Source organism: Populus trichocarpa, chromosome 4 (genome assembly GCF_000002775.5).
Source record: "Populus trichocarpa isolate Nisqually-1 chromosome 4, P.trichocarpa_v4.1, whole genome shotgun sequence".
Classification (NCBI taxonomy): Eukaryota; Viridiplantae; Streptophyta; class Magnoliopsida; order Malpighiales; family Salicaceae; genus Populus; species Populus trichocarpa.
This window is the reverse complement of record NC_037288.2, coordinates 7,015,556-7,037,164: the sequence shown is the minus strand read 5'-3', so window position 1 is coordinate 7,037,164 and position 21,609 is coordinate 7,015,556. Positions and strand designations below refer to the sequence as shown.

The 21,609-nt window shown below is 33.4% G+C and overlaps 1 protein-coding gene, 1 long non-coding RNA gene and 1 pseudogene across 6 annotated transcripts; 1 reads left to right on the top strand and 2 right to left on the bottom strand.

Annotated features, from left to right (window-relative positions):
• Nucleotides 1-5,225: 5,225 nt before the first annotated feature.
• LOC112327312 (uncharacterized) lies at nucleotides 5,226-8,616 on the top strand. The gene is made up of 2 exons (XR_008059088.1): nucleotides 5,226-5,606; nucleotides 7,896-8,616. It is a non-coding gene; the product is annotated as an uncharacterized LOC112327312 (long non-coding RNA).
• Nucleotides 8,617-8,840: 224 nt separating this feature from the next.
• LOC7493569 (probable receptor-like protein kinase At1g11050) lies at nucleotides 8,841-11,302 on the bottom strand (annotated as a pseudogene).
• Nucleotides 11,303-16,584: 5,282 nt separating this feature from the next.
• Nucleotides 16,585-21,138, bottom strand: LOC7493570 (methionine aminopeptidase 2B). 5 transcript variants are annotated; one of them, XM_052452492.1, is made up of 12 exons: nucleotides 21,000-21,138; nucleotides 20,689-20,922; nucleotides 20,080-20,116; nucleotides 19,888-19,995; nucleotides 19,385-19,484; nucleotides 19,156-19,301; nucleotides 18,976-19,067; nucleotides 18,737-18,831; nucleotides 18,021-18,117; nucleotides 17,651-17,794; nucleotides 17,324-17,541; nucleotides 16,585-16,895 (listed from the first exon to the last, which is right to left on the bottom strand). In XM_052452492.1, exons 2-12 carry the CDS (start codon nucleotides 20,861-20,863, stop codon nucleotides 16,785-16,787), a joined length of 1,323 nt encoding a protein of 440 aa, XP_052308452.1. In that variant the 5' UTR covers nucleotides 20,864-20,922; nucleotides 21,000-21,138; the 3' UTR covers nucleotides 16,585-16,784. The 5 variants fall into 5 exon arrangements, with proteins under 5 accessions (XP_052308452.1, XP_052308450.1, XP_002305888.2 ...); XM_052452490.1 differs by having other exon boundaries at nucleotides 20,689-20,904; XM_002305852.4 differs by having other exon boundaries at nucleotides 20,689-20,879.
• Between the last annotated feature and the right edge of the window lie 471 nt (nucleotides 21,139-21,609).

The window sequence follows — 21,609 nt, the reverse complement described above, 5'->3', positions numbered from 1 at the left end:
ACTAACTTTGGGTTTACGGGTTTTATAGAAATTTCATTTTACTATAAATAATGTAATGACTCCATTGTCGTTATCATAAAAAAAAATTATCCAACTTCATAAACTTAGTAATAATTTCATAATGGATTTTTAGTTGTTATCATTTTGTCCTAGGGGAATTTTCATCATTTTCAAAATAAAATAAAATAACAATGAAAAAAGTTACGCGTCAGCCGCTCCACGACCTTCAGGCAATGAATGCAGCTAACTACGGTGGTTGTAGTTGTGCTTCAACTGCATCATTTAATTCATCTCGATACCTTCTTCCTTCTTAGGTGGCATATGCATGGTGATTTGGTCCGGTTTGGCGTTGATTCACTTTTCTTTTTCCCCATACTTTTCTCTCTCCTCCACCTAAATTTGCATGCCGCCCTTTGAAAATATCACATCAACCCTTTAATTTTTTTCCCTTTTGATTTAGTCCAAATTCTCTTAATTCTAATTTTTTTATTTGAAAAAAATATTTCAAATTAAAAATTATTTTCAATTTCATCATTCTTCAATTGTTTCATCCATTTGATTTGGTTCCATTTTTTTTATTGCTATTTTTTTTATTTAAGTTGATTTCTTTTGATTGCTATGTTTTTTTTATTTAAGGTGATTTATAAAATTGATTTATTTTTGTGATTTTATCCTCCTTCATTTTTTTTCTATTAGGTTTGACCCTCATTCTTGTAATTGCTAATTTTATGCTTTGACAAGTTTTTTAAATTGATTTTTTTTTGTTTTATCCTTTAACATTAAATTGGTTGGTAATTAACCTTCTTGATTAATCTCGGGTTTGAGATTTTATGGGTTATGATTTTGGATATTAACTCAACTTTAAAAGACTCACACGGGGTTGCTTTGTTTTTCATGTTATTAAAATTAGGGTTGCCTTTTTTAAATATATATATTATTAAATTAACTAAACTCATCTTTTGCTTCTTTAAAAATCTTAGCATCCTATTGACATTTTTCTTCTTACATCCATAAGAAATTTCTACAGACCACATTGTTATGCCCGATGCCATTATAGGTTTACTCAAGTCATTTTTTTTGTCATTTTTTAATTATATATTTGCTTTTCAATTTTAGCTTTCAATATGTGGTTGATTATAATTGAGTTTTCTAATTTGTTTTGATATAAGTTTCATGGTTTTATCATGACATGTGGGAAAACCACTTTACACACATATGCCGATTTACTGTGAATTATAATTGTAAACTTATGATTTTTCCCTAGAAAAAAGGATGAATTGGCCTTGAGGAGTTAAAAGATCTTTTATGAGATTAATTTATCATTCTTTATTTGTTTGAGAAAAACACTGTCAGTTCCAATTTTTATAACATTTAAATTATAGTATTACCCTTGAAAGTAAAAAAAATTGTCATTGGGTCTAAGGGCTTTATAGGAGTTTCATTTTACTATAAACAATATAATGACTGTATTACCTTTTCCATTAAATTTTCCTAGACTTGATTTCAAGGGTTTAGTAGTAATTTCACAATAGTTTTTTGTTATTATCATTTAGTCACATTGGCATTTTTCATCTTTGTCAAAGTAAAATAAAATAAAGAAAAAATTGTTGACGCTTACAAAGCACGTGTCAGCCACTTCGCTACCTTGGGGTGGCATGTGCGATTGACTTCGATGGTGTAGCTATGCTTCCACCACATCATTTGATTCGTCTTGGTATCCTCTGCCTCCTTGGATGACGAGTACATGGTGATTCGGCTCGATTTGGCACAAGTTTGTTTTTCTTTCCTCCCTTTTTTTCTCTCTCCTCCACCTCGATTTGCTTGCTGCCCCTTGAAAAAATCATATTTGCCCTTAAATTTCTTTCCCCTTTAGATTTAGTACATGTTCTCTTAATTGTAATTTTTTATATTTGAAAAGATTACTTCAAATAGAAAATTATTGTCAATCCCACCATTCTTCATTTTTTTTTCAACTCTCAAATTTAGTCTCCATTCTTTTGATTGTTTTTTCTTTATTTGAGGTGATTTATAAAATTAATTTTCTTTTTAATTTTATCCTTAAATATTAAACTGGTTGGGAATGACTTTCATTTATTAAGTCTGGGTCTAAGATTTCATGGGTTATGATTTTAAAATGTTAACTCAAGTTTAGGAGATTTACCCGGGTATATTTTGTTTTTCATGTTGTTAAATTAAGGTTGCTTTATATATTATTAAATTAATCAAACTTATCTTTTGGTTCTTTAAAGTGTGGCCTTAATCTTTTTCCTTTTACATTCAATTTTTTTTCCTTGGCTCGCATTATTTTTTTTCCTGCTAATGTAGGTATATTCAAGTCATGTTCCTTTTGTCCTTCTTTTAATTCTATATTTTTTTTTGCTTTCGGATTTCAATATTTGATTAATTATAATTAGGTTTTCTAACTTAATTTATTTCAGTCTGGATTTCATGATTTTATATCAATCTTATATCCTAGATTATAGATTTTACAAGTTAATTATGATTAATTTGAATTAACTTAATACGTGAACATCTCAATATTTTTTTTAAAAAACATAGCATCTAGCATGTCACTATTTATATATTTTAAAAATTATCTCCGCAACATGCTTCTAAATATTTTTTTTTAGTTTAACGTGGGTGTCCGGGCCAGCTTGCGCGCACCTCGACTAATCCCACGGGCCCTGAAGTTAACGACCATGTAAACCTCAAGTGACCATCATATGAGCAACTACAGGGCTCGAACCTGAGACCACAGAAGGAGCAAACCTCTTGATCTCAAGCTGTTACCACTAGACCACCACCTAGATGGTTGCATGCTTTTAAATTTTACTCCTTCCTGTCTTTACAATATTTTTGCAAGATAAAAAATAAAATAAAATCAACCCGATGTATTATGGCATGAGTAAAGAAGTAGCTGGTGTCTCTTCCTAGTGCATGCGTGTACACACACACGGATTACCAACCTGATTGATGAGCTAACAGGGAACCAGGCAGGGATAATAAGCACATAGGCACACAATAAATCAAATATTAAGCATTATGTACTATGAAATTTGTATGTTGGCCTCTCTCCACTCACTTAGAAAGTGTTGTCAAATAAATAATTATGTACATGGACCTTCTTTTCCCTTCTTCTCTTTTTTCTACACTCACCGAGAAACACTTCTCTGCCCATCATCGCCATTAGAGGAATATTAATCAAAATAATTAATTACTTCTTAAAAATAAAACATCAATGATTTGGCACCAAACAATCACACACTATAGCATTGTGTTTGGTTAGTGTTTTAGAATTAAAAAAATATATAAAAAAGAGAAAAACATTGTGTTTAGATGAAGAGATAGAGATAAAAATATAAAATAAATATAGTTTTATAAAAAATTTAGAATAAATAAATTTCTGTATTTTCAAAATAAATAAAAAAACTATAAAAAGACATGTCCCTTTTCACTTGCTACTTAATTACTACAAAAACTTCAACTATGAAATGTAAAGAATAAGATCAACTATTGAAGATATAAAAATAGAAATATAAAATACGTATATTTCTAGAAAAGCTTTAAAATAAATTTTTGTATTTTTTAAATAGAAAAAACAAAGAAACGTGTCTCTTTTCACTTCCTCCTTAATAATTACAAAAACTTCAAATATAAAATGTAAAGAATAAGATCAACTAGTAAAAATATTGTGCAATAATGATGGAAATTTCCCAACGATCCTTGAGATAGAGTCATGAAAGAGTTGTTGTCGTCACCTCCAGCAAGAACGGACAAGAAACAAAATGATGTTGTTGACATCAAAGTGTTCATCAACTAGTTGTAAAGTCAGCATCTTCCTGTCTTTATGAATTTTTTAGGGCATTCAAAAGAGTGCCTCACCATGCTCCTAATTGGACCACATTTGCAAGCCATGGCACGACCTTCTTGCTTATCCTATGTCGTCATATCTCTTTAATGATGCTTATCCACTATGAAAGTTGTTAAAATAGGAGAAGCTGTACAGAGTTGAAGAAATTAATGTCATTGACAAGGATGATGATTTACACTTACTACTTTGTCCTATACCAATATCTAATCTTATTAAAAAAAAAAATAAAAAAAAAAAATAAAATAAAAATAAAAATTAACAAAACAAAAAAAAGTGCCTTACCTGCTCCTGGGCTTGCAGGATGTCCAGTGGACCGTGGGGAATAGTCGTGGTGCGCGTCAGCTGGCCTGGACACCCCACGTGAATAAAAAAAAAAAAACATTTAACAAAACAACCATCTAGGTGCTGACCCAGTGGTAAGAGCTTGGGACCAAAAGGTTTGCTCCCTCTGTGGTCTCAGGTTCGAGCCCTGTGGTTGCTCATATGATGGCCACTGGAGGCTTACATTGTCGTTAACTTCAGGGCCCGTGGAATTAGTCGAGGTGCGCGCAAGCTGGTCCGGACACCCACATTAAACTAAAAAAAAAAAAATTAACAAAACAAAAAAAAAAAGGAAAGAGGTGGTGCTTTTACCGTGCACCACCTCACAAAATACTATTCATTGCAATGATATTTTGTTTTTCATTTTTTTTAATATATGTTTTTATGTTTTTTTTTTAATTTTATTCTTTAACATTTGGTTTATTAGGGATTCAGCTTCATGATTTTTTATGATTTATTTTCTATGAGGTTATTCAAATATCATGATACATGTCGTGAGTTTAACAGGTTAACACGGTTGACTTGAATTTTTTTTTTAATTGATATTTTTTTAAAAAATTTATTATTCAACATTGAGTTGATTAAGAATTATATTTTATGATTTATTTTGATTTACTTTCTATAAGGTTATCTCGGTCTCATGACGTGGGTTAACCATGATAGACTCTAATTGTTTTATTGTGTCATTTTTAGATTGATTTTTTTTCAATCTTATCCTTTTATAATGAGTTGATTGAGAATTATTGATTTTTTTCTATAAGATTTTTTTTCAATCTTAAAACCCTCAATTGTGATCCAAAAAATTCTTAACCTTTTTTTTTATGCTCAATTATTGATTCAGTTTCAACCCGAGCTATATTTTTTTGATTTTTTTTGTGTTTTTGTATTTTTTTCATGATTTATTATTTTTTTACACAAAATTTAAATAAAAGACAAAAATAAAAAAATGATTAAAATTAACTAAAATTATTAATTAAGACATATGTTTTAGATTTTTTAAAAAAATATATATACAAAAATGAAGGTAAAAAATTTGGCTACAACAAATCTCAACCATGAGATTTATTAATCATATGAGAAGTAATTTTGGGAAGAATGATCATGTAAAATTAGCGAGCTCATATTATTAGGCCATGTCTTGGACCCCTTATTATGGCTTAGGCGTTTTGCCATGGGTTTCAAAACCCTTCACCAAAAATTTGTTAGGGTTTATGCTCATTATGGGTTCTTGGGCTGAGAAACACACATGAATCCATAAGAACTTTGTCCCAAAAAAACCCACGATTGTAACTGAAATTTGATTCATCATTCATTTTCAGACAATCAGAAGCAGCATTTGTGCCAGCACTTGGGAACTTGAGTTGACTTGAGCCTTTCCAAGTTCCAACAGCCAGCAGAATTGACCGTTTCTCAGGTAAATTCCCTTCTCTAATTCTTTGCCATGATGCTGATAATCTTGTATTTTTTTTAGGACATGCAAAGGCACTTGTTGCTTGAACTTATACTGTTTCTCTGTCTGCTACTATCTGCTAAATTCAGTTAGATGTATATGCTGGTTTGGACTTTATAGATGTTAATGATGTTAGTTTCCCCGGGAAACTATGTTGGAGTTTCGATTAGCAAAGAACTGAGAAAGGGTTTGTGGGGCTTGTTGTAGCTTAGGTTTCAAAGCTGCTACTAGGGAGCTCTAGAGGGATTTTGTTGGCGGTGGATGAGGCATTTGAAGATGGGCATCTTTTGTTTAGCTGTTTTACGTCAGTTCCGTAGATTGGTAAATTTTCTTAGGGGAGATTGCTTGAAGGTTGTGTCATTAGGTGTAAGGGAAGTTTTGTAGCTGCTTCTTGGAAAAGCAGCTGTATGTTGTCAGTATCTCAAGATATAAGATACAAATACAAAAGAGATATAAACGTATTTGGTTAAAGAGACAGACTAAGACATAAAATAAATCTATCTTTCTGGGACAGTTTTGTACTGTACTTTCAAAACAAGAAGTACATGGAGACATCTTCTCTATCTCCTCTATCCCCATTGAATCTGTTTTTCTGTCTTGAGATAGTAACCAAATGCCACCGTAGTGATTGATAAGTCTTCTTTTGAGGAGGTGATAGGAGTAGTGGGATCTTATTGTAAGTGTTTGATTTGGTGAAGAATAATCTTTATGGTGATTGCATTTGGATTTATTATTGGTGGGTTCTGATAAAAGGGTATTGATTTTGAGCTATATCGAGGGTGAAAGGATGGGTGGGCGCAATGGGGTTTAACGTTCGAAGAGTTTCAAATAATTGGGATTTGGATTCAGTGAATGCTCTGCTGGGCTTGTTTTTATGCTGCATAACATAGCAGGAGTGTAGACGAAGTAGACTGAAATCTAAAGAATTTCTCTTGGCTAAGTGGGTTATGAAGAGTGTTGATAGGAGGTATTGAAAAGTGCTAGGTGGCTTTGGATGACCTAAGACCTTAGCATCTTACTGCTGAATATTTAAGGATGCACGAGAAAAATGGCAATCAGACCTCATTTCTCTTTCCATTTTTCCTTAGTTATTCACTAATTGGGCAATTGTAATCAGCATTCAATGTATTTTACTAAAATCTGGAAGTTTAGGTTTCAGGCTGTCATCTGGACTAGTTTCTTTCTTGTTTCCATTAACCAATTTAAACCTGATCTGGCATAAGCAGTTGTTTTCAGTGAATTCTCATCGCTTTGCAAGAAATTATGATTGCTTGTTGGATATTATACATATTATATAATATGTATAATATCCAACAAGCAATCATAATTTTCAAAATAAAAAAATATCATCTTAATATATTTATAATTAAAAAAAAATTAACATTTTATATCGAAACGCTAATACAATTGTAAAAAGCATTGATTCCTGAATTTATCATCCCCCTGTTTATGGGGCTAGAGGCCCAGAAAACCAAAAAATCAACTAATTACAACACCTAAAGTCACCTCCACCTCTATAATCTCGGTTCAGAAACTCCACCATAAAGCTTGGAGAAGTGGGCGTATAAATGGTCTTTTCGACCACCATTGCTGACATCTTTCTTAAAATGTCCTTGAAAAGATTATGGGAGTCTTTCTTAAAATTTCTTGTGAGAATGATAAGGAAATACTTGGCATATTCAAGCTTTCAAAATACAGAAATACTTTAATTTCCGTTGAATCTTGGATGTGTGGGATCAATTGCTGAACCATAGTGTCATCAACACAGAGGTATTTCTTCACCTGCAAAATTAAACTTAATCAATTCTAGTATTCTACTAGTTTGAGGTTCTGTTTGTTTGTGCGATGCTGCATGATGCAGTCTATATTTTACCCAATCATATATTTAAAAATATTTAATTAATTAATATACACTATAATTTTGCCTCAAACTCACTTTTGTAACCTTGTTTAAAAAAGTGTTACATTTTATAGGCAACTTTTCAATCAACACTAGCCCCTTGTTATGACCTCTTTGAGTGGTCACTAGGCAAACATACAACCGGCAATAAACCAAACAATTGTAGTCCTTGGAAGTTTTGGATCAACTTCACAAGATAGAAATTAATGAGCTGAATCTTGTTGGCTTGAATGTTTCTTCAGTTGCATTCCTGAAAGTTATGTACCTTTTAACCTTTACTCATCAGTCTCATTACTTTGCTGCTGTGGTCTTTAATTTTTGTTTTCTCATGTCATGTTGGTGTGCTCGACTAGAAACGAAGATGAAGTTCTTGCTGTATATTCTTAGTCTTTGGATATCAGCCCCAACCTGTCCTCTTTTGAGTTTTGTTTTGGGCTTAGCTTTTTTCAGGTATTGGTCTGCTAACCATTTTTGTTGTCATAGTAAGGTTATTTGAGCTGTGTTTTGTTTACCAGTCTTGGTATGGCTACCTCTTGTAGTCTCAGGTCACATGAAAATCCATTGCAATTTCTCTTCAATGTCAATGATACCAATGATCCTATTAAAAAAAAGACATGGATATCCTCTAGTTCTGCAGAAATTGCTGGGGAGCTACAATTTATCAAGGCTGGACATTAGCAGCTTGGATTAACTATTGATGTCCAAGAAAAGAACAGACAACCACAGAACAGGGAAGTGAAAGAAATATATAGAAAACTTTTTTATGAACAGAAAGCAGAACAGCAATGGTGAGTAGCCAGGGTACGATTTATAGGGGATCATATATATTGATTGCAAACAGAACATATGTTGCTTGAAAATATGTGAATGGTTTAAGGTCCTTGCAGCTTCACTGACAATTCATTCATCTTCCTGAATGAATGGAGGGAATTTCATTAATCAAAGAACCAGGCAAAGGAAACCTGATTACAGAAGCAGCAATTCATCTACAGTTTTGGAATTTTAGGGTAAACTTCTATTTTCTCAGAAATGGTTTGTCATAAATTTTTCTATAATAAGAGGCAGTTGTCAAAATTCCAATCCTATTTCCTATCCGTTCAATCTTATACAATCAAACTGATACTTTAAGGCAATGATTTCATCCAAAGTAGCAGGTTAAACAAAAAATATTGTATATTCATGTACATCTTCAAAATTATACTACGTATACTTTACCGATCCTTGCCAAAATTTGGGTGCTTCAGAACATCAAAGCATCAGTGTTGGTAAGTCTGACTAAATTCTGCCACAACCAATAATACCGTAAGCTCTCAACTCCTAGCTTGAGATGCTCAGGAATTAACCTCCACAGAGTGACCATGCCGTTTAATGGCTCAACATATTTTAGATGCATCTTCTTTACCACTCATTCCTGGAAATGGAGGTTAACTCTTGAAAGAGGCCTGCTACATGCATACTTCCACCTCTCAAGATCCATTAGGTAATGCAGAAAAATGGCATTTAAGGACATTAGTGTTTACCTAAGCATGTCTCCAGAAAGTAATTTTGGTCCCCACTCAAAGCTGGTGAGATGCTGAAGTTATTGCCATCAGCATGGAACGAAGGATGCCCAAGAGGCATTGGTCGATCTGGAATTGGTGGAACTTCAATATCTCCCTCTAACATTTTCAGTGCAACAAGAATGGTTGGCCTTAGAGCCACCATTACATGAGCACACAAAATCCCAACCAGCACAAACCTCTCCATTATCCCTTTCGGATTTGAATTAGAAGAATCCCCACATCTCAACAAAGAAGCATCCAAAGCCTCTTCCACTTTTCCAGCTTTCACCAACGACCAGGCCCAGTCGGTGATCAAGAGAGCACGAGGCGAACCCCCTGAAGACAAATCAAGAGCTTTTCTCCCACACATTATCTCCAAAACAACCACTCCAAAGCTATAAACATCGCTCTTCTCAGTCAATTGACCATAAAGAGCATATTCGGGTGCTAAGTACCCATGAGTTCCAGCCACTCTTGTAGTAAGATGCGATTGTCCTTCCTTACTCTGCTTTACCAACCCAAAATCGGCAACTCTTGCTCTCATATCAGCATCTAACAATATATTGGTCCCCTTGATATCTCTATGATATATTGCAGGCTTCACTCCATAGTGCAAATAAGCTAATCCCTTTGCCACATCCAAAATTATGCTCTTTCTTTGAGGCCAGCTTAAAGGTTGCTTTCCAATTTGATTACCTGATGATGGAAATAGATGGTCATCGAGATTTCCATTTGACATGTAATCATAAACAAGATACCTTTGATTCCCTCTCTCATCATTATTTCCATCATCATCATCAATCACACAACACCCTCTGAGTGGGACCAAATTCCTGTGCTTCAAGTTGCTAATAATCTCAACCTCATTGCAAAACTCCGCAGCACCCTGAAAATCAGATTCTATAACCCTTTTAATAGCCACCACTGTCCCATCAGATAAGGTCCCCTTGTAAACAAAACCAAACCCACCTCTCCCTATAAAATTATTCTGCGAAAAATTATGTGTTGCCTTCTCAAGATCCTGAATTTTAAACCAAATTGACCCTGTATTCGGCCTCAGTTTAGGCCTAGACCCTTGCTGTTCATCTAAATCAAAACCAAACCCTGAATTCTTTTTCCTTCTCCATTTCTTATCATACCAAAAATACAATCCTAACAAACTAAACATTACCAAAAGAGCAACACCGGCACCAGTTAAGCCAAAAACAAGAGCAGAATGAGCCTTACTAGCTGAACCAACACGTGAATTTAACTCCAAACCCAATATACATGAAACAGCACCATCACTTTCAGGACCAAACTCATTAACAATACCAGCAGCATAAAGAATTGCAAAGTAAAAACAACTTGTAGCATGGGTTTGATTACTATCAATAGACAACAACGTGGACTGTACTTTATAACCAGCTCTAACACATCCATCACAAGCTGTATTATCAGTGAGATCAGACTTGCAAGCTGTATCAAGCGAAGTTGACTTACCAAGTCGAGCAACCCAATCTTGTAATGACTGTATACGGGCACAGATGTTTGGTTTTGTTACAAACTGTAAAGGGTCCAAGCAGTATGAGACGAGATTGTTGGCAAGAGAAAAAGAGTTGAGCTTTGACTGGTAATCTCGGAGGCAAGAATTAGAGGTGGCTAAGTTTGGGAGACGAAAAAGAGAGGTTTCTTTGAGATGTTGGGCTACAGCGACCCCAAAGAGGGAGAGTAAACTTTGACAACATTGGGGCTTGCTAGTGGTGTTGGTATTGTCATTTTCATCAGGAGGTTGGAAGTTCTGACAAAGACTCCTGTTCCATGGGATTCTTAAGACATAGCTGAAGTCCATGGGACATGTTGCTGCTGTACTGGTGGTGGTTTCTGCTACTGCATAGGCGTGTGCGCGAGAGAGTAATATCAAGACAAGAAACCTTAACAGATCAAGATCAGGGCTGCCCCCCATGTCCAGCTTTAGATTTTGCTTTGGATTTATTTATCTTCTTTTTTTTTGGTATAAGATTTATTTATCTTGGCTTATGAGCGATGGCTTGAACTGCAGAGAGAGAGAGACAGAGAGAGAGAGGAAAAGAAAGAAATCATTTGGAAAGATTTGGTCAAACACTTACTTCAAGGGGTGGCGTTGCAGGCAGGACTAGACGTGCTACAGAGGTTGGCAGTAGATGACATGATTGGGCTTAAGAAAAGGAGAAGTGATTTCAATGGCATGGCCTTTTTTCAACCACTTGATGAGATCGATCTTGCGGTTCATCGTATCTGCATAAAATATTAACATCAATTGTATCCATTAAAAAGAATATCAAACTCCAATTTTAACGATATTTTTCAGATTCAAGCATATCACTACAGTAAATTATTTTAATCTGAAACAGTATTTTTTTATTTATTTTTTAATTTTAAATTGAGTTTAGTCGGGTTAAAAGTCAACTAAATTTGATTATAATAATATCAAAATTAATTTAATTTAAAACATAATTAATTCATACTTTAAACTATTAATTTTCTGAATGAATCCATCAACTAAAGTTTAAAAACTATAATTTAAACTCCATCTTATTTTATTAATTTTTAATATCTTAGATATATTTATAGAGCATGTCAAGGAAAACCCTTTTGTATATAAACAAATTCTCTTTGAATAATTTTAATGACACTAAATATGCCATTCAATATATTTAAAAGAATAAAATAAATTTTATTGAATACTGATTTTAAAATTTAAATTCAAAAAATCAAGAAAATAAATAAAATAAATAAAATTTCTATACCATTAAATCAATCAATTGGGTTATTAAGGAAAACCATCTAGATGGTGGCCTACTGGTAAAAGCTTGGGATCAAGAGGTTTGCTTCCTCTGTGGTCTTAGGTTCGAGCCCTATGGTTGCTTATATGATGGCTACTGGAGGCTTACATGATTGTTAACTTTAGAGCCCGTAGGATTAGTCGAGTTACGTGTAAACTAACCCAGACAATAACGTTAAATTTTTTAAAAAAAAAAAGGAGTATTACAAACAAATAAGTTAGACACAGCCAATAAAAACCAAAATGAGTGGTCTCATGTACCTAACATATTGACAATAGATAAAACCGTACTGATGGGACCTGTTCCTCGTCTTTCGGCTGCCCTGGACAATCGACAAAAACCAATTGCCCGCGAAAAGCTTACCGGTGCATGACGTTATTTTTTACAATATTTTTTTAAATATATTAAAATAATATTTTTTTATTTTTAAAAATTTAATTTTAATATTAATACATTAAAATAATATAAAAAATTAAAAAAATAATTTAAAATTAAAAGAAATTAATCTTTTCAAACATATTTTTACATCACAAAAAGAAACAGTACCTTGGCTTGTCGCGTGGGGAAGACGCTTTGGTCGTCATTTTTAGATCTTGTCCTACTTGGATTTCCATCATTGTTTTTCTTATGACCTAAGAGTTGCTTGACTTTCACTAACCTATCCTGTCCAAATTATAACATTTTGTACGGTGGCTGCTTACTTTTTATTTCTGATGACATTATCAAACCGAGACCATTATTTATTTGATATTTTCATTAAATAGTTTTTTTTAAAATTTTTAATATATTTTTAGATATTTTAATATAAAAAAATAAATTTTAGCATAATGAATATCATCGCTAAATATAAGGCAAAGCTAAATATAAGGCAGATCAAATTGCCCTTTACATGCTCTAAGAGGAAAAAACAGCCGTGAAAATCAAGCTAAGGGATCTCAAGGTGGCATATGCTTCCTTGAAGAATGAGATGCAAGCTTTTGCCTAAGCTTTACTGATCAGCGGATTCAAGAGGCTCTGCATGAGGTAGACTATTATCGAGTTGGGTGCATCTAAAGATGCTTTACGTCTTGAGCTCCAAGCTGCCAAAAGGAAGCCCAAAACTCCCATGCGAGGCTGAAGGCTCTGAAGAATATTTTTTGAGGAGTTCTAAGAGGTTTTTAGGGGATCAATAGTCTTCTTCAAGGTGATAGGGGATAATATCTTTTTGGCCATGTCCAATATGTATTTCTACAATCGCTCTAGGGGAATCATGTGGATTTTAGTGTTGCTTTTCATCGTATCCTCGTGCTTGATTTTGAGGATGTATTTCTTGTTAGGGATGCTGCTGCCTAATAACCGGATATTTGGCTGAGAAGCTTGGGCTAGATATCTAAACCATGCTCAGGAACCAAGAACATACACTAACAAAATAGAAAAGGCATCAAACACCCACTGCCACCTTTTGATAGAATCCAAAACTACCTTATTTTATCAAAATCAGTCACAAACATATTGTTTTGACACTTAGTAACATCAACAACAACTCTAAACAAGATTTAAACAATAAAAATAATATTTTTACGTATTAATTAAAAATAAAAAACATCATAACATTAAAACAAGTTAAAAAATATATCAAAAGAAGTTTAAACATTAAGAAAGCATGAATAAGCATGTCACATGGACTCTACCATTGAGTTTGTACATGATTATACCTTCTTCAAACTTGCTGACTATAGGCTATTGTTTTTTCTTCTCTTTTCCTTCCTTCTTTCCCTTTCACTCCTTTTCTTTCCAAAGCTTGTTAGACCTTTTATGTTAGGATCTTGAACCTTCACAATAGGGTCTATTAACAAAGTTTTTCCCCATGTTTTTTCCTTTCTTTTTTTTTTCTCCTCTGATTTTTAGGGGTATTTTTAGGATTTTTCTAGGATTTTTGGTGGATTTCCTGGAAGATTGATAAAAGCTTAGCCTTTTAATCAAAGTGAGAGGGTTCTGGACAAAAGCTAACAGCTGGAAGCTCTTGTACTAAGCTGGTTTTGCAATGATGGTTTTGGTTTTAGGGGTACTTAGTGGTTTTGCTAGACTTAGAGGGCAAATAGTTATTTCTAGCATTTTGATCTTGAAAAGAAGGTTTTAAATCCATTGATAAGAACCCTTTGATAAGCTTTAAGTGTAAACACATGAAAAAAATAAGTGTTATAATCTAGGTTGACTGGGTTGACCACTTTTAAGGCTTTGTCGGAGCAACTCCGATGTAAACATCATCGAAAACTACCTGAAGTTAGTAGAGAAGGTGTGTACTTTTCATTTGGATCCAACCTTTTTTAATTTGAAGGTCTGTAGCTTCATATTTATTTGTTAAAAGGTGCTAACTCGATCAACCCATAATTTAAAATTGTAGTGATGACTGATTAGAGGCAAGAAAATTGATGGTTTATTAAAAGTAGCAATCATCAAAGAACGACTCTTCAAGATTCACCACCATTAAGAAACGACTATCACCAAACGTTATGGAAAATTCAAATCACCAAATCAAGTGACATGGAACCTCAAATCAAGATGGTCAACCTATATGCGAGTAATTTCATAAGAAAATAAAAAAATCAATCAAGATTGGTGCGTTAAAAAAATTCTTGATCATCATCTTTCATCTCAATGAGTTTTAACGAATGCCCATGACTTAAATGGCAAAACTAATCTTCATCACTTTGAGATTTTTATGGTGGGCAACAGAGCACACTCGATATCCATACTAAAATTGCACCATTCAAGTAGAAGCCCTAAATGGTTCTGTCACAAGTCTCATAGTTAAAAGAGTTCGACTAAATGTATAAGAAGAGAGAACATGGGTGAAGGAAGTGTCGAATCTTGAATGGCAAATCAGTACAAGATTAGTAAAAATATATATAGAAATTGGTTGTAACCATAAGTGAGATCTGGGCCAGATTTTCCAGTTAACTTGACCATCCTCATTGTTTTAAACTGTCAATTCCAAAAGTGAGAAATGGATGCCTGTAGTGACTGAAATGGTAGAGTTGCTTTGGCCTTTATGTTTGATGAATTCTAGAACCATGTCAAACATCAACCAATAAAATAATGTCACGTGTCATTAAAAAAAAAGGACCTTAGACAGAGAAAGAAGAATTCTTGGAGATTCAAAATGTTTTTCAAGACAAACTCTTCAAGTAGGGAAGCTCTCTTAACATCTCTTAAGCCTTCTTTATCTATGCTTGAAGTCTAAAAAAAAAAAAAAAAACTCTATTGGATCAAGCCTAAATACTCTATAAGAGTTCTTCAACAACACTTTGAAGACAAATCAAAGGTACTTTTCAAGGCATCAAATCATCAATTCTCGCTTCGTAATTAATGTCTAAAATTATATTCTTGTAAAGCACAAATCTTGGCTTAATTTCACAAATAAATCAAGTCGTTATATATCAAATCTAATGGAAGAATCAGAATATTGTTTACTTTTTTGTAAAAATATTTTAAATTGAGATTGTACCCGATCATATATTTTAATAAAATAAAATATTTGTACACGTGTATTTGTCTAATTTCACATGCTCAAAATTATGTTTACAAATATGTCATCTGCTAATAGGATTTCAGTAACCTAAAAGTCGGGTTCCGATTTCTAGGACCTAAAAAACTCATTTACAACCTTTTTTTTCACTTGAAAACATCAAAGAAACATTATAGAAACTTCAATAAACACACTTTTAATCTCAAAACTCCCTTTTAATCTCAAAACTCCCTTTAAATGATCAAGAAAATCTAAAAATCACCTCAATTAAAAAAAATCTCAATCCCCTAATCTACTTTTTCTAGAAAGATGAAGGATAAAAACAACTTAAATTACACTCTTGTTGTCAAATGAAATTTCGTAACACAAAGATTGGTTTTTTTGTTGCTGGAATATGGCCAACCAATCATTTTCTCTTTTCTCTACTATGTTTCAATAATTTTCTGTCTTGTTTCAAATTTAAGGATTAAAACGAAAAAAAAAAAGTTTTTGATGGAAACATAAAATCCACAAATTAAAATGACCAAAGAAAGTGTCAACAAAGAATGTGGATCAATATTTTTTTCCACCAAATTTGAGATAAACCCTTCTTTCTTTTTTCTTTTTTAAAAAACCCTATCTTTAAGCTACAATTTCAAGCTATATCTCGTTAAATTGGTCTTCAATCAAATGTAATCAAATTTTAAAATCTGATTAAAACCTTTAATTCTTAAAAATATACAAAAAAAAACAAAAGAAACTATCAACTCACAAATCATCATAAAATGTAATTGAAAAAAAAATGATAAAAAAAAAATAGTTCATTGTTGAAATCCTCAATGAACTACAAGCACAACGCATGAAATCCAGGAAAATTAATTTTCTTCATAATATAATTATAATTTTTGAAATAAAGCTCCTTCTCATAGTTTATACTTTCTACTCTGTCCACCCTCCATAATCAACAATAAAAACAGAAACGGAATGAATAAAGAACGTAGCCTAGGGGACACGCTTAAAATCCTTCTTCCTTGGGTACTCAAGGATCTTGTGTCTCCCAGTCCCCCTACGCAGTCTTAAAATTCGATACACGTGATTTCCAAGAATTGGTGAAATCCAAAGAAATGAGAGGGGCACCTACGAATCAAGGTCTTCCTAGTTTCTTCAGACGGAAATTACAAGTCAAGTTGATGACTCCATGTGATCAACATTTCCATGTTAAAATCATGATTGTGATAAATAGATATTCCAATTCTTTTTCGCCATTATAAAGCTGTTAAAACCAGCAGTTACAAAACGGACAACGAAGATGGATAAACTAAACATTCAACTGAATATTTTAGTGATACAGTCACAGGGTCATCAACAGGCATATATATTATTCACCTACAAAATTTAACTCGATCCACACTAGTAGTCATCGCCTCTCGATATGACCTCTTTGCAGGTTGGCCGCAGTAGGATGGTATGCTCGAATTGGGATACATAACTGCCCTTAACATCGCATAGAGGAGGATAAGGCTGCAAAAGTAAGAAAGGAGGAAGACTAATTACAATGGGTATAACAAATGTATGATATAGCAATAGATGAAAGCTACACAAGTCATTATTTCTGTTGCAGCTATCTTGGCCCTCTGTGGTCATGATAATAGATTTGCGGCTGCTATCTACTGCAGTGTGTACTATATTTTATATTTTCAGGAGAACACATGAGTTTTCAAGTTATTGCAAAATTCACCATAGCTGAAGGAACAAGACATCAAGAACTAAGCAAACCTGTAGGAGTACTGGGGATCCTATGATGAACCTGACAACAACTTAATGGGCAATGTTTTTTTTTATTGATAAACAAGGCTATTTAAGTTACTGTAGTCCAGATTGGTGCACAAACAGACAACTGGGACATGAAAAATTGAGGATTCCTTGGATATGAAAGAATTGAGAAATACCTGAATGATGCCAGAATCGCACAAATTTTTTAGTGCCATTAAATATTTAGTCTCTCCGAGGCGATCTAAATACCTTCTACAAAAGGCCAATGTAGAGAAGTTCTTATTGATTGTTGCTAGCAGTTGCTTTGCTCTTGGCAACCTCAGAGGGATATGGCCAACATCAAAATTTTTCATGTAATGGCTGCACTCTAGATCTTCTCTTACATATCCTTTGCCTGAAAACATAACATAAAAAGACTTGTTACACCATAGGTCACAATTTTCACCAACTGCCATCCCTTTCAAAAGATAAATCAATTCCCTGCCAGATGAAACAACTATTACCTGTAGATGCAAATGTTTCAATTGCAAAAAATTCACCCTCTTCCATCTTTGTCTGCTCCCCTCCTTTAACTATAGGAACAGATTTTCCAGCATGAATCTGATAGGGTCCAATGCTGTGCCCATTCAAATTTCGGATACTCTTAACTGCCAATGACATTTCAAGTCCATGTCACACACAAATATGCATTCATGGGTGCTTTTATAATAAATCAACAGATGTGCATGAAATCTCGAGCATATTCACTATCCTATCCATATAAAAAAAATACATTGAACCACCAAAAGCAGTAACGTTTTCACTGTATATAAGGTGACCAATCATTCCTTATTTTTCAAACCATTGAAATGCAGCATCGAATAAACATCATACCTTGAAACACCTTTCCATTAATTTCAACCTCATATGATTCCATGACTTCTTGGATGGCAGCACCAACATCACAAAGACGCACATCAATCCCAGATTCCTGAAAAGTTAAAATAAAAATCAGCACAAGCTGTACTCTGCAAATAATTAAGCATGAGAGACAAACTCTTCAGAGCAGTTAGGTATTGGAAACAGTCAAAACAAAACAAATGAAGTCCTTAATCCTCTCAAGAGAAAAAGAAAAGGGTCCTCAACAGTAAACACTTAAAACACCGATCCCGACTAATCTTAGTAAAACATCTCCTCCCTCATGTAAGAAAACCCATTCCAAGATTATCTAATCTTTTAGGAATGGATATACAGATGGTGAAAGAAAACATAGTCAGGCCGGCTATATAGCACCCTTTTGAAGGGAGTAAGTACAGGGATAGGGTATGCAAGAAAGATATTTTAGAAGAATTTGTAATAGGGAAGAAAGAGTGAGTTCAGCTTTATTTGAATGTCAACTAAACTAATCAAATAGACCAATGCTTGCCTTTTTTGAATGTTAAACACAAGTCCCCATCAAAAGAAAACTACATCATCAGCATTAAGAATTAGATGCTATATCTTCAGCATTAGGAAATAGAAGACCACAAGTTTCAAATCTATCCTTCCTTGGGCACATTTCACACTCACAAGAAGTAAAAAAATTAACTTTAGAGATAAAAGGTCAGCACCTTGATTCCCGTGTTAGTTGCCTCACGTGAAGCTTCAAGTAGGGGATCAAACATAGGGTTGAATGCCACTGTAAATGCACAGTCCACGATATGTCCTGCAAATTAAAAAATCAGCCATTAATTAAAAGGCTCTAGCTGAGAAAAACAGAAGTGTTGAACCAACATGATGTTATAATAATAATAAAAAAAAAATTAGGAATTAAACCATAAAACCCGAAATGTACTATAAATGTTTTTACCATCAATATGGGTCCCAAAATCCAATTTCATCACATCATCATACTGAAGCACAGTCTTATCCCCTGAATTTGGGGTCCAATGAGCAGCGACCCTAACAATGAAAAAGAAATTTAATAAACAACTAAGGAAAAAAAAAACCTACAGGTCACTAATTCCCCACATATAAAGTTGGCATTCACCAGTTCAGAGAGCATCCAGTAGGAAATGCAATGCCGGCTTGTAGACCATTCTCTGATATTAGCTTACGAACTGTGTTCTCCAAGGTCTCACAGAGATCCATCATTAACATTCCAGGTTTCAAAATGCTTTTCATATACTTCCGTACCTAAAAACAAGTAGACTGCATTTCAAGAAGATGACACCAAATGCAGAGCAGGAATAAAGTTATAAGAAAGACCTATTAGCAACCTGGCGATGAACTTCTGCTGCCTGTCGAACTGAATTATACATTGGCTTTTCAAGACGCTCCAACTCTCTTTTCTCTTCAGACGTAGTCCTCCATAAATTACTAAAAGATCCAAGTTCCCATCGATTTTCACAGAAAAAAGGATAAAAGATAATCAGAAAATTGAAAAAAATGACAACTTATGGGACACACATAAATTTAGTCAACTATTTCACTTTCATATCTGAAAATTACAGATCTCAAACAGAAAAGAAGCATATATCATTCTACATTTACAAAATTAGTGTATTATAAGCATGCATCTTCTTTTTGTATATAACTGCTACATAATTTTGCTAAAACTCAGACACATTTGAGCCTATACTATGGCGCACTGATAGTCGATCTCAGAAAAAAAAAGAAACAATATACTCTTGTTAGGCAGTGAATCCAATAGTAAACCAGATATTCACACGTAAACGCAGTGAAGGCAAGAGATTGGCAAAAGAAAAAAACATATACTCACTCATCTTTGTACTGTTGAATTTCACCTTCAGGAAACTCCCCAGATGGAAAGAGATCAACAACAGGAATAGAGGGTGGATCAGTCTGCTTTGGTGATTCCTTCTTTTTCCTGTGGATTACAGAATAGGAAATTATTGGCTACTGGGTGAAAACATCATCAGGAAAGAGAATCACGATAGGAACGAGTACTAACTTGCTTTTATTTTTCTTCTTTTTCTTCTTTGTAACTTCTGCAAGAAAGCAATTTGCAAATACACACAATTTCATAATTTGAAACATTATAATAAATCATTAAATCTCCTCAAATGAGATAATAATACCTAAAGGCATCCCGCTAATATCTCACAAATAAAACCCCCATTTATTGATACTGAGAATCAATCCCATGTTTTTCTATTTTTTCTCAAAAAAACTCCTTATAAGTAAAAAAAAATGTACCATTGCTAAATTAACAAAGATATATAAGAATGAAAAACTCTATATAAACCTAGCTCGGCTGATAAATTGTATTTTCAAGATTTCAGAGAAAAAGGTCGTGTTTTTCTCATTCCTGTTCTTCAGAAGCTTAGGCCTAATGATAAAACCATTTTCCCTGCCATATCCAATCCCCAGTTTGAACCTTAGATCTCATATAAAATCAAATCAAATTGATCAAATAAAGTGATTAAACCCAACCAAATTAACAATAAAAGCCCAAAAAATATGACAAATTACAAAACTTAAGCATAATCCAATAACAAAACACAACCAAAAAACGATAAATTAAGCAACTTAAGGACAACCCAATAACAAAAACAATCACCTTTGGTCTCTTCTTCTTCTCCTTCTTCATCTTCTTTTTGTATCACAGAAGAAACATCAGAAGAATCACCGTTTTCATTGCTAGTTGAAGCCTCTAAATTCCCATTTTTCTCTTCTTCTTTAGTCCCATTTTCTTCAACAGGAACTTGGGTTTTCAAGTCTTCACTCGCCATCATTCGAAGACCCTTTTGCCTCAAAGAACCAAAAATTCATACATCTTTTAGACGCTAAAAATCTATCAATTTAAATCAAGAAAACATTGAATCAAATAGGAAACAAAAAATAAACCCAAGACCCTAAACTTATTTTTACCTTGAGAACTGAATGTGAGATCGAGCTGGAGCCTGATAATGCTGTGATAAAAAGAGTGATCGATAATTACATGCAGAGAGGCAGAGCCGATGAAGAAAGAGAAGGACAGTCTGAGTTAAACTGGAGGCTATTTTAGGTTTTAGATGCGTACGCGCAAACCCGTGCGGTTTTATAGCTTCACAAGTATTTTCTTTGAGGATAAACTGGTCCCTATAATTTGTGGATTGTTTCATTTTGATCTGTTAACTGTTTTTTCACATCAATCAAATCCCAATTCCACTTTTTAAATAAAAATGTCTATATGGATTTTGAATTTGTTAAAACGTAAATTATGAGTTAAATTATGTTATAATTTTTAATTTATAAGAAATACCTCGAGCGTGGCATTTTCTAAACACGTCATGTATAATACAAGTGTTTTTGTATAATTTTATATTTTTTTATCTATTACTTATTTATAATATGTAATTTTATAAAAATAAAAAAATCCCTCATCATTCAGTTTTAGACACATGTCATCTTCTAATCATGCAATGCATTAGAAACTAACTATGTTTTGGATTTAATATAGTGTTTTGTAATATAATGTGATATATAATATTTTTATAAA